The 15701-nt window shown below is 52.3% G+C and overlaps 1 protein-coding gene across 1 annotated transcript in view; it reads right to left on the bottom strand.

The window, feature by feature from the left end:
- GRIK3 (glutamate ionotropic receptor kainate type subunit 3) overlaps nt 1-15701 on the bottom strand; it is a 226344-nt gene that overhangs the window by 52704 nt on the left and 157939 nt on the right. The window contains exons 6-8 of the mRNA XM_074376813.1: nt 8643-8816; nt 7767-7910; nt 2006-2113 (exon numbers count right to left, since the gene is read on the bottom strand). Of these exons, the coding sequence (XP_074232914.1) occupies nt 2006-2113; nt 7767-7910; nt 8643-8816 (426 nt within the window). The remainder of the gene's footprint in view (nt 1-2005; nt 2114-7766; nt 7911-8642; nt 8817-15701) is intronic.

Here is a 15701-nt window from a genome sequence, read left to right as displayed (position 1 = left end):
GCGCAGGAGGCGCTCAACAAGCAGCCGGCCGGTGGCCAAATGGACAGCAGGGACCCTCGCCCCAGCAGGCATCTGCTGAGCTCCAACAGCAGGACCTGCTAGACACCAGGTGCCATGGATCTGCGAGAACACTTAGACTGAGGAGGACCCAGCCTTCAGGGGCTCTCTGTCCACAATCCGGTTGGCTGTGACCAGGAGCCTCTGGTGGGGCCTCAGCGGGTCAACCTGTGTCTGGGTAGAGCAGAGAGGTTTGCTCGAGTATCAGCTGTGGTCGATTTGTACCTGCTGCCGGAGGGCTGGTGGGAAATGTGGGTAGGCTCAGATGGCAAGAGTGCTCTGATGGGCAATTACTGATGCCTGCCATGGGCACGGGATGGGGAGGTGGTGGTAAACGTGTTGTCTAATTGCCATCCTTAGAATTTAGGCTATCCCCAGAGATGGAGAGCTGAGAGCAAAAATGAGACAGCTACCTGAGTGACAACTATTGAGGAGTCCTGCCAGAGGGGGAAGGGGGTCCCCAGCACTGTGGGACTTTAAAGAGGAGCTGGCAGAGTGCTTGATAGGATAAAGTTTGAATAGGGTTGGACCAACTGGCCTGGATGATCTTGGGAGCAGAGGGCACAGCGCCTGTTCTTAAAGGACTGATGCTACATGTGCCTGAAAGACTTGCCGAGGAATGGGGAGCTTGCCCCGGCCACCCCTCCCCAGCACAGTGGCCCCATGAGTCTGTGGGACACTCAGGAGTGAAGGAAATCACTTTGGCCACAGAGTGCAACCCAAGCCGAGCCTGTGGGAATGAACCAAGGAAACAGAGGCCACTTCTGCAACCGGGGTGATCACGTGGGCACAGGCTCAGAGGTGCAAGAGGGAAGGGGTATGACTGGGTCATGAGGAATGTTTGAGGGATCAGTGGAGACTAGGCCTGGAGCGGTAAGGCATTTCTTGGAGAGCCTTAAAGGCCGGGGTGAGGGGCTAATGCCAAACACTTCAGCACTGGGGAGCCACGTGCAGTTCCAGGGTGGGGTGGAGCTGTGCTTTGGGTAGCTTCATTGGTGTGTACACTCGAGATGGGTGGAGGGCTCAGGAGTGGAGGTGGGAAGCCAGGTGGGGGTGTTAAAATGATCCAAGGAAGGGGCCTGGGCCAGGGAGGGCAGGGGAGGAGAGCAGAGAAATGCAGGGCTTCTGAAGGATCACGGGCACCAGAGCTGGCCCCTCCACTTCCGGCCTCTGCTCCTTGCATTGTATATCCCCGCCTCTCCCAGGGACCACCCTACTGTGGGAGAGGGTGTGGCTGAGCTCTTGGCCGCAAGGTCCCAGGGAATGCTGGGAATCGGGGGCTAAGGCTAAACCCCGTCTCAGCCCAGCAGCCTGGCTCTGTCAGACTAGGCTGAAGGCTCCCAGGGAAGAGAACTGGCCCCTTTTCTATGGTAGCCAGATGGGAGGCCCAGCTCTGGGGGCCTGCTTTCTTTGTTGAAATTCCCTGGAATCACAGAGGCCTTGGAAGCCTAGGGTGGGGAGTTCAGAATCCATGCACTTCAACCTCTCTCCAAGGGTAAGAATCACCTCCACTCTCCCAGACAAGCAATCACTTTGTTCAGTATTTGCTTAAATGCTTCCAGTGACAGTGAGCTCACTACTCCCCAGGCAGGCACCCCATGGTCATTAGAGAGTTTCTCTTACCCAAGGACACGTCTGTCCCTGTGCCCCATGATGGCCCTGCAGGGACTTAGAGACAGTCTGTCTTCCCCCTGACAGATTAAACATCCCTGATGGCTCCTGTCCAGATGGTCTGGGTATCAGCCGTGGCCAGGCCACTGGGTTCTCCAGCCCTCCAGTATGACAAGGCCTCGTGTTCTCTGATGGACCAAGGCCCTGGCCACACTGGGTCAGGCTGAGCCCTGGACCAGATCTTGCCCCCTTGCTCTGGGTCTCTGATAGGTTTGTCATGGGGGATTTAAGGAGTCCCAGCTCCTTGGGCTGCCCTCCCGCCCCTGAGCTCACGCACCTTCTCCAGACCATCTTCCTTCAGGCTGATGATGTCCAGATCAAAATCTGTCCGTAAGCCACTGGTTTTGTTGAAAACAATCCGTCCAGTTAATCCTTCCCATTGAGCCTGCCGGAAGGGAGAGGGCAGAGCGGCAATTCCTCGGGCTCATAAATCATCATTCGGTACAACTGTACAATGCTTCATTTTAATTACTCCTTGCACTGATACTGTTCCCCCAAGACCATGATTAATTAATAATCACCTCCATCATTGCTAGGGCTGTGGTGCGAGCCAGCGATTTCCATAAATTCTATTATGCTCCTCAGCCCGCTTTACATTTGCACCTTCCCGTGTACAACATTGATCTCGGATGCACTCAAATGAGCCCCCGCCCCGAAGCCAGGAGGAGGGGGAGCCAGAGTCGGGTTCCCAGAGAGGGGCAAGGAGGCAGGTGGGCAGCCTGGGGCAGGTGAAACCTGCTGAGAGGTAGGAAGCCAAGGGGCCAAGCCAAGGGGCTCTGGCTATAGGACCAGACACCTGGAGCAGCCCTCAGAGAGCCGAGGGCGACAGAGGTCCCCCACCCTGGCTCCAGCTCCACCTGTATCACAGTTAAGAATGGGGGTCAGTGAGTCATTTCTGTATTTGAAATAAGTTCATTTGTTTTGTAAAGAAATAAATCATTTCTTCAGACTTCACCTATAAGTGATATCATATGATATTTGTCTTTCTTGGCACAAACTACTATATATCAAATAGATAAACAACAAGGTCCCTCCTGCTGTCTAGCACAGGGAAATATATTCAATAGCTTGTAATAATCTATAATGAATAAGAAAATACCCACGTAGGTATAACTGAATCACTATGCTGTACACCAGAAACTGACACAACATTGTAATCAAATATACTTGAATTAAAAAAAAAAAACGAGGGATAAAAGGAAAAAAAAAAAGAGAACCGAGGTCAGAAAGCCAGGTCCAACCACAGTTAGCTGTGTGACCTGGGGATTTCATTTCATCTCTCTGCCTCAGTGCCTCAGTTTCCTCTTCTGTAAAATGGAACTAATAATGGTACCCATCTTACCAAATTGCTCCGAGGGTGAAGTGAGGCAAGTTCCGCCCAAAACTGGTAACAGTGCCTGGAACAACCTGAGCCTTGAAAAATGGTAGCTTTTGCTGCTTTTTCTTGTTGTTAGCATCACGAACACAGAAAGGCAGGCAGAGGCTCAGAGACGGCACAGGACCCAAACTGAGAAGGGCTCTGTCGCCTAAAGCAGGGGTTGGCAAACCACGGCTGGCGGCCCACATGGGCCCCTTGCCTGTTTTTGTAAACAGTTTATGAGATCCTAGTCACGTCCAGGCGTCTACCTGTTGTTTGTGGCTGCTTTTGTGCCACAACCTCAGAGCTGGGTAGTTGCAATAGAGACTATCTGGTGTGCAAAGCCCAAAATATTTACTGTCTGGCCCTTTTCACAGGAGAAGTCGGCTGACTCCTGCTCCAGATAATACCTTTCCTGGGGACCGAGAGCATTCGTGCTGCCAGGTGCTTCACGCTGCTCGCCTCATGCAAACTTCACAGCAGCTCTGGGAGGTGGGCTCCTCATCCCCACTGGGGTCATGGCCCCTGCAGATTCTGAAGAAGGTTCCAGAGCCACTCTGTGCCTGAAGGTTCCCCAACACCCAGGCTTACACTCACAATTTGACACACAAGTGCCTGGGTTCACAGATCCCTAGAGGCCTATCTGCAGACCCCAACTGAAACCCAGGGGACTCTCCGAGCACCAGGGCAGCCGTGCAGCACTGCCAAGTCCTGCGGACAGGTGCGCAGACAGGTGTGTGGTGTACCAGCTCAGGCAGAGGGGCGTGCCTTCATGGGCTCCCAGAGGCTGGGAATCAAAAGTGGATGGAATGGGGGCTTTGCACAAGGGAATCCAACCTCTCTGAGCTTCCAGAGGGGGAAAATGACCTATTTCCCAGGTGTTAACAAAGATGTATGAAGTGCTTAGCGCAGTGTCTGGCATACACAATCCCGACCAGTATTTTTTCGCTTTGTCGCTTCCTTCCGTGGGGCTCCTTGGATGAGGGCCAGCCCTTGGCTGGGCAGTGGGGAGGGATGGTCACGTGGGCCACAGCCTGAGGCATCAGTGGAACCCCTCTCACAGGAGGCTAATCCATGATCAGCTCCCCTGCGTCAGCTCCTCCAGTTCTCATCACAGTCCTGCCAGGTGGGTGTTGTGATTGCCCCCATTTTACAGTCACAGCCACTGAGGCTCAAAGAGGGACTGAGCTCTGCAGATCTAGGTAATGATAGTGCTGGGCAGATCCCCTCTGTGCTGAGTGGAGCTGCAAAGCTGGGGTCATCCTGCCCACGTTGAATGGGGACATTTTTTGGAGCCCAGGGAGCTGGAGATGGGGGTTGGGAACACAGATTTAAAGATACATCAGACTCAGAGATAGAAGAGAGGGTGCTGGGTACCAGCCAGAAGAGGATTGGGGAAGGGAGGGTAAAGGGTAGAGGGGTCAGCTGTATGGTGATGGATGGTAACTAGACCTTCAGTGGTGATCACTTTGTAATGTATACAGATGTAGAATTACACTGTTGCCCACCTGTAAACTTAGATAATGTGATACACTGTTTTACCTCAATTAAAGAAATGCAGGGGGTGGGTATGGCTCAGTGCTAGAACACATGCTTAGCAAGCACGAGGTCCTGGTTCAATCTCAAGTATACCTCCATTAAAAAAAAAATTAAAACAAAATACATCAGAGAAGGTGATGGCTTCCCCGAGGCTGACTCCCCAGTCCCTTGCCTCCTCTCTCCTCTGCCTGGGGCTCCACCCCTTGGGCTTACTCCCAGCCCCCACGGAATATCACAGCAGGTGCCTTCAAACCTGCCCTCAGAGGGAAGGAGGGAAGCCTTCCTCCTCGTCAGCTCCAGAGGAATTAAATGCCAGCAGGTGCACAGCCTGTCTGTGGGCGGGCGGGCAGGGGCAGGGCCAGGGCAGGGAGCCGCTGGCAGCTCCTCCCCGGTGACATTTCCCAGCCCTCCCGCCCTTTCCAGCTGCCGCTCAGGACTCTCTAAATGAAAGATGCTTCACATGCTCTGAACTCCGGCCTGGTATTTTCCAGCTCCTCTCGGAAATGCCAAGTCTTTAAAATGATTTACTGTCACGCAGTCAGATGGGGAGACGGGCAAGTTGGAAATGGTCTGAAGGAAGATAGTGTGCTGGGCTCAGGCAGGGCACCTGGGTCCTGATCTGGGCCAGCCGTGGTACCCTGGGGGAGCCAGGAGCTGCTCTGGGCCTTGATCTCCACCTCCCTAAAATGGAGGTGAGATGAAGATGTGTCAGAAAGGACTCTGTAAAGGAGAGTGAGTGGGGAGGGCTGTTCATTGGGCTAGGGGCGGGGAAACAGGGAGACCAGGTACACCAGCGTGGGCGGTCAGCCCCCTGGTAGGAGAAGGGGGGTCCCCTATCTGTGGCATAGGCAGTGACAAATATATTTCATGGGCTTCAGGATGGAGCCTCAAGCACTCCAAGGGGTGAGGGGTGAATGAGTGGGGGGTTCCCGAAGCTCTGTGGCCTGGAGACCCTCTTTAGCTGGAAAGCCCACCAGGGAGCAAGATGCCACAGTGATGACGGATGTGATGATAGAAATAATAATAACGGCAGCCAATCAGTTCAGCACCTGCTCTGTGCCGGGCATTGCTCTAAGTGCTTCACACTCCCTAACTCACTTAATCCTACAATCACCTCGGTTTTATCTCCATTGTACAGGAGGACCTGAGGCACAGAGAGGTTCAGTAACTTGTCCAAGGCCAAACAGCTGAAAAGTGGTTAAACTTCAAAGCCACTTTTGTCTGGCTCCTAAGGGTCCCAGGGTTGTGGCCTTGAACACTGAGAAACTTCCGCCAGCTCTGGCTACTGGGTTGGAGGCTTGCTGAAGAAGGAGGCTCGGGGGCTGGGAGTCAGGCCTCAGAGTTCCCAGAGAAAAGTCGATGATCACGCAGGCCAGCCAGACCTTGCTCAGGGCATTGGATAATCGGACTTCCTCTGCAGTTTTAAGGGGTTGAATGAGAAGGGACCCTCGTGGTCCATTTATCCCAAAACAGCTGATACTGGAGTCCCTTCTTGGGCGGAGGGAACTGCTGCTAAGGACTTAACTGCTCCCTCACAGTGACTACGAGATGCTGTTTGCCAAGTGAGGAAACTGACAAGCGGGACTGTCCAGGAATTTGTCTACAGCCACACAGCTGGGAAGAGGCAGAGACAAGCCCAAAGGCGTGTGCATCGAACTCTAAAGCCTATGTTTTATCCATATGCCTTTTAGTGTCATCCTAAGATACAGAGGCTGTCATTGGCCTCATCCCAAGCAGTAATGGTGAACTGGGGGCCTCTGGGGAAGCTGCCCTGTCTGCTGCATATAAGGTGATGGGTTTCTTTGTTATCTGTCCTCACTGTGCTGCCTTCCTCTGCATATGGGGTTACGTTCATTAATGGGATGACTTGATGGACGTCTTCCTAGGTAGTGAGCTCTGTGCATGCAGGGGCCCATTTGTTCCAGCCTCACTGGATCCCCAGGGATGTCTCAGTGCCTGGCCCTCAGCAGGCCTGCACAAATAGCTACTGAATAAATGAATGAAGTCCCAAGGGAGGCTGCTTCATTCCTGGTCCACTCTGTGATGGCTACAAAGGGATGGTCTACACGGAGCCTCCCTAGAGGGCTTCCCCTGGCTGCACTTGGTGTTGCCCTGGACAGGTCACCCTCTCTGAGCCAGGGCAACCCCGCCTAGATCTCGTCTCCCTGAGCCTTCCTCCCCTGCCATTACTGGGACTTGACTCTGTCCAGCCTTGGGCTACCTGCTTTGCACATAGTTTTTCAACATGGTCTTTTTAAAGCTTTGAGGCAAGAACTCTTACTATACTCATTTTATGGTTGAGGAAACTGAAGATCAAAGAGTGAATCCTCTCACCCAAAGTCACACAGCTCGTTCTGATGGAGCCCGGGTACAAGCCCAGGCCTCAGCATCCCCATCTGTAAAATGGGAACAGTATACTCTGCCATCCATGAGGACAACAGTGATGGAGAGTCTGAAATTAAAACTTGGCACTGTGTGTTTCTGTGGTCATCCTCTTGGCAGCAGGACAGGTTCATCTCTCTGGTTGCTCTGAATCAGCTCCATGGATGGGACTTCTTCATGGCTGCCATGGTGCCTAAGAGTTGGGTCCCAGCGGGGACCCTGGCTGGGAAGTTGGCCGATGGGCCCACAACATGAAGAGGAGTTTGTGGGGCTGGTTATTATTTACTGAGCCCCCTCTGCATCACCCCACCCTTACACTAAGCACTGTCCACATGGTGTCACACGTCGCCTTCACAGCATCCCCATAATGTGGGTGCACTTCGTACCCCATTTATAGATGAGGCAACCAAGGCTGAGCAAGGTTCTCTAGCTTGCCTGAGGTCACACAGCTGGAGGCCAAGACTTGCATCTGTTGTACCTTAAAGCCAGGGCTGCGTCCTGCTGACAGTGCCGACCACCTGCTGAGATCCTACTAAGTGCCAAGGACTCAGCCTCTCAGTCACCCAGCAAGATTGGTCCTACTGAGCCCATTTTCACCGGAGGAAACAGGCTCAGAGATGTGAGGGAACAGGCCCAAGTTCACGTGGATTGGAAATCAACACTGTCTGACTCCCAAACTGGGCCCTTGACTGCCCTGTGGCTCTGTGGCATCCAAGGCCCCCAGGAGACGGCCCTGGTCGGGGATGCAGGGGGCACTCACCTCCTTGATGAAGTTCATGAAGCGGCCGCCAAAGCGCCAGGCCTTGTGCCGATGGCACTGCAGGGAGTTCACGGTCATCTGGGGGGCGCGCTGGTAGCACACAGACACGATGTGGACGGCGTCGTACAGCAAGGCCGCGTCAGTCTGGAGGGGGGCCCAGGGCTGCCTGAGAGCGGCTCAGACCCCAAGAGTTTGGCCCACCTGGCCCTGACCCCCTTCCCCTCCCGCCTCTGGAACAGGGGTGCTTGTAAGGAGAAGGCCCTGAGGCCCTGGAGGTGACCCTGTCCCTGCCCCTGTGAGGGGCTAGGCTTGGGCTGTCTCTGCAGCTCTGCAGACACCCGATTCCCACCCTCTGCAGCTCAGACCTTCTCCTGCCAGTCCCTCCACCCCACCCTGCTATCCCTGCTGCTGCCTGGCCCCGCCCACACCTTCTCCTTTCCAGCCTCCCCGGCCTCCCCGGCCTCCTGCGGCCACAGCTGGAAGTCATCCGTGCCCAGGGCCCACTGGTCCTGATCCCCGCTCTCCATCACCACCTGTTTATGTGCCTGTACTCCCACACTTGGGGAGGGGCTGTGTTGATTCCTTTGTGTCCCTGGTCCCTGGCCTAAGGTCTGGCAGACACATGGCAGGTCTTAGGAAGGGAAGTGGTGGGAGGGAAAAAAGAAATAGGGAGGAAGCAGAGAAGGAAGGAAGAGAGAAAGAAAGGAAAGAAGGAAGAAAAGAAAGAGAGAAGGAAAGAAGACAGGGAGGGAGGAAGAAAAGATGGGTAGGAGGATGGAAGGAAGGAAGAAGGCTGGAAGGCTACAAGGAAGAAAGGGAAGGAAGGAGGGGAGCTCCCAGGTCTGCCCCCACCCCCGGCCCTCCCCAGAGCGATACCATCATCACTCCATCCAGTAGGCCGGACTCTGCCCGGGGAGCCGCCTGCAGCCGCTCCATGGACCACTTCTCCACGATGGCCGAGACGTGGGGGTTGTCCACGTTGAGGATCCGGAACCCAGTCAGGTTCACCCCTGAGTAGCGGTAGGGCTCCAGGTCTAACGCATAAAGATCCTTGACAGAGAGAGCTTCAGTAAATAAAGGCATGGCCGGCTGTGAGCTCCAGCCCCACCTCCCGCCCTCCCTCCTGGGGGCCCCAGAGTAGCTGCTGCTCCCTGCAGAGCCCGGGGAGGTGAGGCTCAGCAGGCTGGAGCACCCCCGGGAGCGCTGCACTTGGAGTTGACCTGACCCTTCTGCCTGGTGGCTGACTCCACGTACTCACTGCCTGACCTCAGACAGGTTGTTCAGCCCGTTTCTTCATCTACAAAATGGGGATCGAACCTCTTTTGTAGGACCCAGTGAAGCAGTTCACATAAAATGCCCAGCCTGGAACATCAAAGGAGCTTGATGATGGTCATGACCTTCATTTCCTCTGATCGGGGAAGCCCACTTTGGGAAGACAAAGGGTGCCGGGTCTGGGCATCTCCAAGTTACCCAGAGGGAGGCTAAAGGGAGTGTTTTATCTTTCCTAAGAGAGTAATTTTGAAATAGTCCAAACTTATGGTTATCAAAGGAGAAAGCTGGGAGAGGGATAAATTAGGAGTTTGGAATTAACAGGTATACACTACTGTATATAACACAGATAAACAAGGACCTACTGTCCAGCACAGGGAACTATATTCAGTATCTTGTAATAACCTATAATGGAAAAGAATCTGAAAAATAATAGATGTATGGATAAAAATACATCACCGAATCACTCTGCTGTACACCAGAAACTATGACAACATTGTAAATCAACTAAACTTCAATTAAAACAATTAAAATAGTCTCTTCTCCTGGAACTGAAGGAGTACAGCTGACCTCCTCTTTCCCCTCGCCCCCAGATCACCAGCCAGGCCCCCTCACCCCTGCTTCCTAAGAGTGGTCAGCCTGTCTCTCTGTGGGCCAGGTCACGTCCAGTCTGGTGCAATGGGCAGGCCTGGTTCTAAAAGCCAGGAAGACAGGCCTGAATGCATGGGGGCCGCCCAGCTTCAGCCCCTCCCTCCAGCTCCAGCTCTGGGGCAAGGTGAGATGGTGAGGGAAGGAGGCAAAGGGAAAGAGGGGGGTTGGGTGCAGAGGGAGAAGCTAGGTGCTAAGCTGAAAAGAGATGGCAGGAGGTGAAGAGCAGCAGGCAGAGCTCCATCCTATTAAGCAAAACTACCCAAACTTGGAAATAAGGCAGACAGAGAACAGCATGTCCTTTTAATGTCACACAACGACATCACTTACCAGGCCCTCCCAGGACTGTGTAAGTCTCTGCGAGACAGCACCGAGATTTGACTTCACTGTTAGCTACCGGTTAAAGGCTCAGACTCTGGGTTAATGCATAGATTTCTGCCTGTAGAAAAGATAATCCTCAAGGTGGTGATTTTACTGCCCTGTAGGACATTAATCCATTTTGTATCTTACCCAGCCGTCTCGTTCTCTGTTCCCCCCGCCCCACCAAATACCTATAAATACTCAATCTTTCAAATGCTCTTTGAACCAGCCTTGTCATCCTTCTGGTTCCTTTGTTCATGAGTTGGATTCACCTCTGACATATTCATTCTATATTTGCATAAGAGTTACGTTACTTTTTTTTTTATTTTATTGAAGTATAATCAATTTACATGCTGTGTCAGTTTCTGGTGTACAGCATATTGATTCAGTTATACATATGTATATTCTTTTTAATATTCTTTATCATCATAATTATTACAAGATATTGAATATAGTTCCCTGTGCTAAACACTAGGATCTTGTTATTTATCTATTTTATACATAGTACTTAGTATCTGCAAATCCCAAACTCCTAATTTATCCCTCCCACCCTCCCCCTTTGGTAACCATAAGTTTGTTTTCTATGTCTGTGAGTCTCTTTCTGTTTCGTAAATAAGTTTCATTTGTGACATTCTTTTAGAATCCACAGATAAGTGATATCATATTTTCGTCTTTCTCTGTTTGATTTACTTCACTTAGTATGACAATCTCCAGGTCCACTCATGTTGCTGCAAATGGCATTATTTCATTCTTTTTTATGGCTGAGTAGTGTTCCATTGTATAAATAACCACAACTTCTTTATCCAGTCATCTGTCCGTGGACATGTCCGTTGCTTCCATATCTTGGCTATTACACATGTTACTTTTCGAAACATATCCATTGTCAGTCTAGATTGGCCCCATCCCACTAGGGGGGGAAATGAGTCTTAAAGTCTGAGCGCCTCCTCTTCTATTGCCTCTTCTTTTCCATACTCTTCCTTCACCCAGCTGTCTTTCACCCTGGCCCCTGGCCTGTCCTCTTTCCTGGTTCCCTCAATTCAGTCACTCCATCTCATGCTGGGGCCAGTGTACTTGTCTCTCCATGGCTGCAGCCGTCAGGAGTAACATCTGGCCCCATCAGGGTCCCAGCTGCACTTAAATCGATGATGGCTCGTGGAAAGACGATGAGGGATCAGACCTGGAGCCCGCAGAGCAGCTCTTTCCTCTGGTCTCTGAGGTGTTCCTAACTCACACTAAACTCCTTCTGTTCGTCCTGTACCCCCAATTGGCCTCCTTCTGGAAGACACTGTGTTAGTTTCCTCTTTGAAGTTTTAGGGTTTAGGGGAGAAGCTGGGAGCAGATTTGAGCCCAGGTGAGAAAGTTCAGTCCCAGCCTTGCCCAAACAAATAAGACCCTGATTCCAGGCCAGGGTTTGGGATAGGTAAGGGGCTGGGGGAAAGCAGGAAGCAGGGTCTTGAGCAGATGGAGGGGTCCCCACTGAACTGGCCAGAGGGTCTCTACGGCCCCACTCTCAGAAGGGAGTGGAGGACGGGCGGGGCACTCAGCCCTGCGCGTGGAGTATATCACCTGATTGTCGCAATCCCCCGTCAAGCAGGTATTTAACAGTACTCCCTTTTACAGAGGAAACAGAGCCAGAGGGGCGAGGTGACCTGTCCAAGGTCAGGAAGGCAGCGCAGAATTTGTACCCAGGTCTGTCTCAAGGGTGCGCTGGAGCTGGCTCGCACTGGCTTGCGGGAGCGCACTGTCAGCACCTCCTCCTGACTCTGCGTTCAGTGACAGCTCATTCACAGCTTGATATTGGCCACAGTGGGAGTATTTACACTATAAAAATCGGCAGGCACTACAAATTCAGGTTCCCCTGGCACTTGGGACTTTGTTGTACACATTTCCTGGTGCACCACGTCTGTCCTCTTCAGGAATCCCCAAGCTTTATGTCCTCAGCGGTTATCAAACACAAGACACGTGTCAGAATTGTCTTTGGAGCTTTTTTGTTTGTCTGTTTTTTGGAAAGTATAGGTCATGGAGGGTCTGGGGTGGGGTCCGGTCAGTCTGTGTTTTCCACTAATCTAAGCTATTACTCCTGACTGGGCTTAGATGGGGATACCTGTGGATTCAGAGAGGGGCAGCAAGGAGAGGGTGGACACACCAGAAAGAGGCCTCTTTCCCCACAGCTCCTCCCTGAATCCAGCTCACTGGGCGGCCCCAGGTAACAGTTATAAGCACAGACCATGAGGCCAGGCCATCTGGGTTCCAGTGTCATCTACTCTCCTAACCTCAGTTGCCTCACCTGCAAAATGGGGATGATACTGGTACCTACCATCTAGGGTGGCCATGAGGAAGATACGGGTTAACAGATGTTCTTAGAACATGCTTGGTGCGTGGTAGACATTATGGACGTGCTGACAAATATTCATATTCTGCATTCTCTGGCAGCAGGTTGAGACAGCTGTTGGACACAGCCCCCAGGGACATGACTGGGTTATTGGAGGAGAGCAGCAGATGTGAGCCGCATCCTCCCCACCTCACCCCTCCTGGCAACATCAAAACAACCCCGATGAGCTCACATACACTGAGCACCTGTAAACTGTTTCTAAGCGCCGTATGTGTTAACTCACGTAATTCACATTTCCACTTTATGAAGTGGGTGTTATTATCTAAGAGGAAGGAACTGAGTTGCAGAGAGGCTACGTCTTTTACTCAAGGTTACATAGCTGGGGAGCAATGGCATCAAACCCAGGCCGCCAGCTCCCGAGAATCCCCGCTGTCCTGTGCCCTCGGTTCCCACCCACTGGCCATGCCAGCCACCCTCCACACAGCACTCAGAGGGGTCTTCCTGAAGAATAAATCCAATCCTGTCACTTCCCGGCTTAACATATTTCAATGGCTCCTTCTTGCCTTCTCAGAATAAAGGACAAATTCCTTAGGATAGTTCACAAGGCTTTCCACCCCTCCAGTCTCACTTTTCTTCCCACCTCCTCCCACCTTCCGCCCCAGGAACACTGAACTACTTTCGTCCCCCTTTCCTACCCCTCGCTGGTCCTTGCCCCCGTCATGAAGCCAGCCACCTTCTGTGTGCACTTTATCCCCTGGCTGGGACGCCTGTCCTCACCCTTCTTGGGTGGTCTCTCCTCCGAGATTCAAGCTTCTGGGAAGCCTTCCCTGACTACTACTCTGCACAAACAAAATAGGGCGGGCCAGGGGTACCTCTTCTCTTATCCTGGGACCTCTTTGCTTTCACCCTACTGATAACAATTGTCTATGTCTGTGTCTGTCTCCCCTGTGAGCCCCTAAACTAAATACCTCTGTCACCCAAAGTAGAAAGAAAGAGTCGGGTAGCTCTCTGGGGCACCTACACAGCACTGGAAAGAGCCTGGAATGGTGAGACTAGTGTTTTACACCCTCCTCTCGGGGAAGGAGGGGCTGCAAGTTAGGACCTCTATGGGACGGCTTTAGAAACAGGACATCTTCCCCAAGCAGCCTTTGAAGGAGGAGAGTCTGGGGAGATGGAGGGATTTTGTTTTGTAGACTACGGAATGCAAGTTTGGGGCCAGAGTTGAACTGCTGCAGCCATGGAAGAGAAGCTGAGCTCTGCCGCCAGGGGGCGCTCTCCTCACTCTTCCCCTGCGTGGCCCTCAGCCTCTTTTCCAGTTCAGTGTTAACCTGATACCTAAGGCCTGAAAGATGCCCAACATTAGCCTGCCAGGGGAAACTCACCAGTTCCCCTAGAGCCTGTGGCCAGCTGGACTCAGTGGGAGGGCGGCACCTCTGGCTTTGGTGGGGGCTCGGGTGCTGGTGATATCAGCCCTTCCAGTGTCCAGATGCAGCACTGTGTTGGCTGACACTCCTACAGAGGCTATGGCCAATCACTGTCACTGCTGGGGTCACCTTCATCTCTGTCACCCTGAGCCTGGGCTTAGCCGCAAAGTGGCACTGAATGCCACCCTCCCTGTGACCTGAAGGCAGTGACAACAGAGAGCTGGAAAAGAGGCTTCTTTGTCTGGCTCTGATTTTTCATCCAAACTGCCCTGGGCTGAGACCCCATGTGCTGTACACAGTGAACTGTGCACAACCTTGCTGCTTGGCAAAAAGTTGCTGTTCTCCATGCCAAATGTTGACACATTGAATTCAGTATCGACGAGGGACCTTTTAGAAACATTCAGCATAACATAATAGACTAATTCATTAGTACCCCATGGGTCTGACTGGGTAGAAGCTGCAGCTCAGAAAACATCGCCTTAAGGAATGACAGATGAAAATATCTTTCCCATGATATAACTGTTATTGCCGGGAAGTGGCATTAATTGTGATTGCTTATCTATTAATTTATTATAATTCTTTTTTCACCTCGAGGCTTTTACCTACACATGACATGTACCAGGGGCTCAGCTGGGGCTGATTAACGCGGGGTTATCTGGGAATGGCTCAAAGCTGGCTGGAACAGATAATGGCAGCTGGGGTAATTAAAATGTCTTCTGCGTGGGAGAAGCGAGTTTGGAGAATTTTTTTTAGAGGCGAAGAACTTGGTGACATGGGTTTCCTAAAGGGAAGGAGGTAAATGCCAAATGCCACTGCCCTCCCAAGTACAGCCACGACTGACCAATGGGCACAAAGAGGCAGAATCACGAGGTAGACTCATAAGCCAATGGGGCTGGAAGGAGGATCGTGGAGCTGGAGCCGGAAGCTGGATATGGGGACCCAGGAGACATAGCTGATGCCCTGGCACGCGGGAAGCTGCCGGGAGATACCATGGTACCACCCACCTCCCCACTATGCCCGGCAACACACACACATATTCCACTACAGAAATGTTCGTATCACAGGGACTGTGCCTCCCTGGAAGGATCGGTTCTCCCTGACCCTCAGAGAGGCGTGGGGAGGAAGGGCTATGGGCTGGAACAGAAGTCAGGAGTCAAGGCTTCTATCACTGATCTGCTGTGAGGCTCTGGGCAGTTCACTTGACCTTTCTGGTCCGAGGTTTCCACATCAATCAATGGGGAGCACAAACTCTGCCCTGTGGAGGGGAAAATCAGAAATGTGGAGAAAGGGCTTTGGAACCTGTGAAGTGTGGGCACGGCTGGGATTTGTGGAGGCTTCGTTCTCCCCCATCAGTGTCAATCATGTGATGCCAGGACCATCACGGCCTGGGGAATTAGAGCTGGATCCGGCCAGAGGAAGCCGGGCAACACTGCATGCAGGCTCTCAGCACCAGCTTCAGCAGAGGGCTTTGGACAAGCTGGACAGCTCCCAGCTGGTCCAAATCCTTGCTCTGTCCCTTTCTTACTGAGTGGCCTCTTTGATTCTCTTTGAACTGGGAAAGTTGTATCTCCCTTGGAGAGTTGATCTGAGTCTTGGTGAGATGGGGTATGCTGAGCACACAAAAAACATCAGCAGGAGTTATTTAATTAATCGATTTAACTCTTACACAGTACTAAATGCCAGGCACTCTCCTCAGTGCTCTACTGATGTCAACATACTTAATGCTCAGCATAACAATCCTATGAGGCAGTACTGTTGTCGTGGCCTATATGGGGGATGAGGCACCATGAGGCGAAACTTGCCCGAGGAAGTAGAAGAATCTCTATTCTAACTCAGGCAAACCAGCACCGGAGTCTGCGGTCTTCACTCACTGTTGCTATGATGAGGATGTTAACTTCACTG

The sequence above is a fragment of the Camelus bactrianus genome, chromosome 13, assembly GCF_048773025.1.
Source record: "Camelus bactrianus isolate YW-2024 breed Bactrian camel chromosome 13, ASM4877302v1, whole genome shotgun sequence".
Lineage (NCBI taxonomy): Eukaryota > Metazoa > Chordata > Mammalia > Artiodactyla > Camelidae > Camelus > Camelus bactrianus.
Note: the sequence above shows the minus strand (reverse complement) of the source record. Positions and strands in the feature narration are given on the sequence as shown.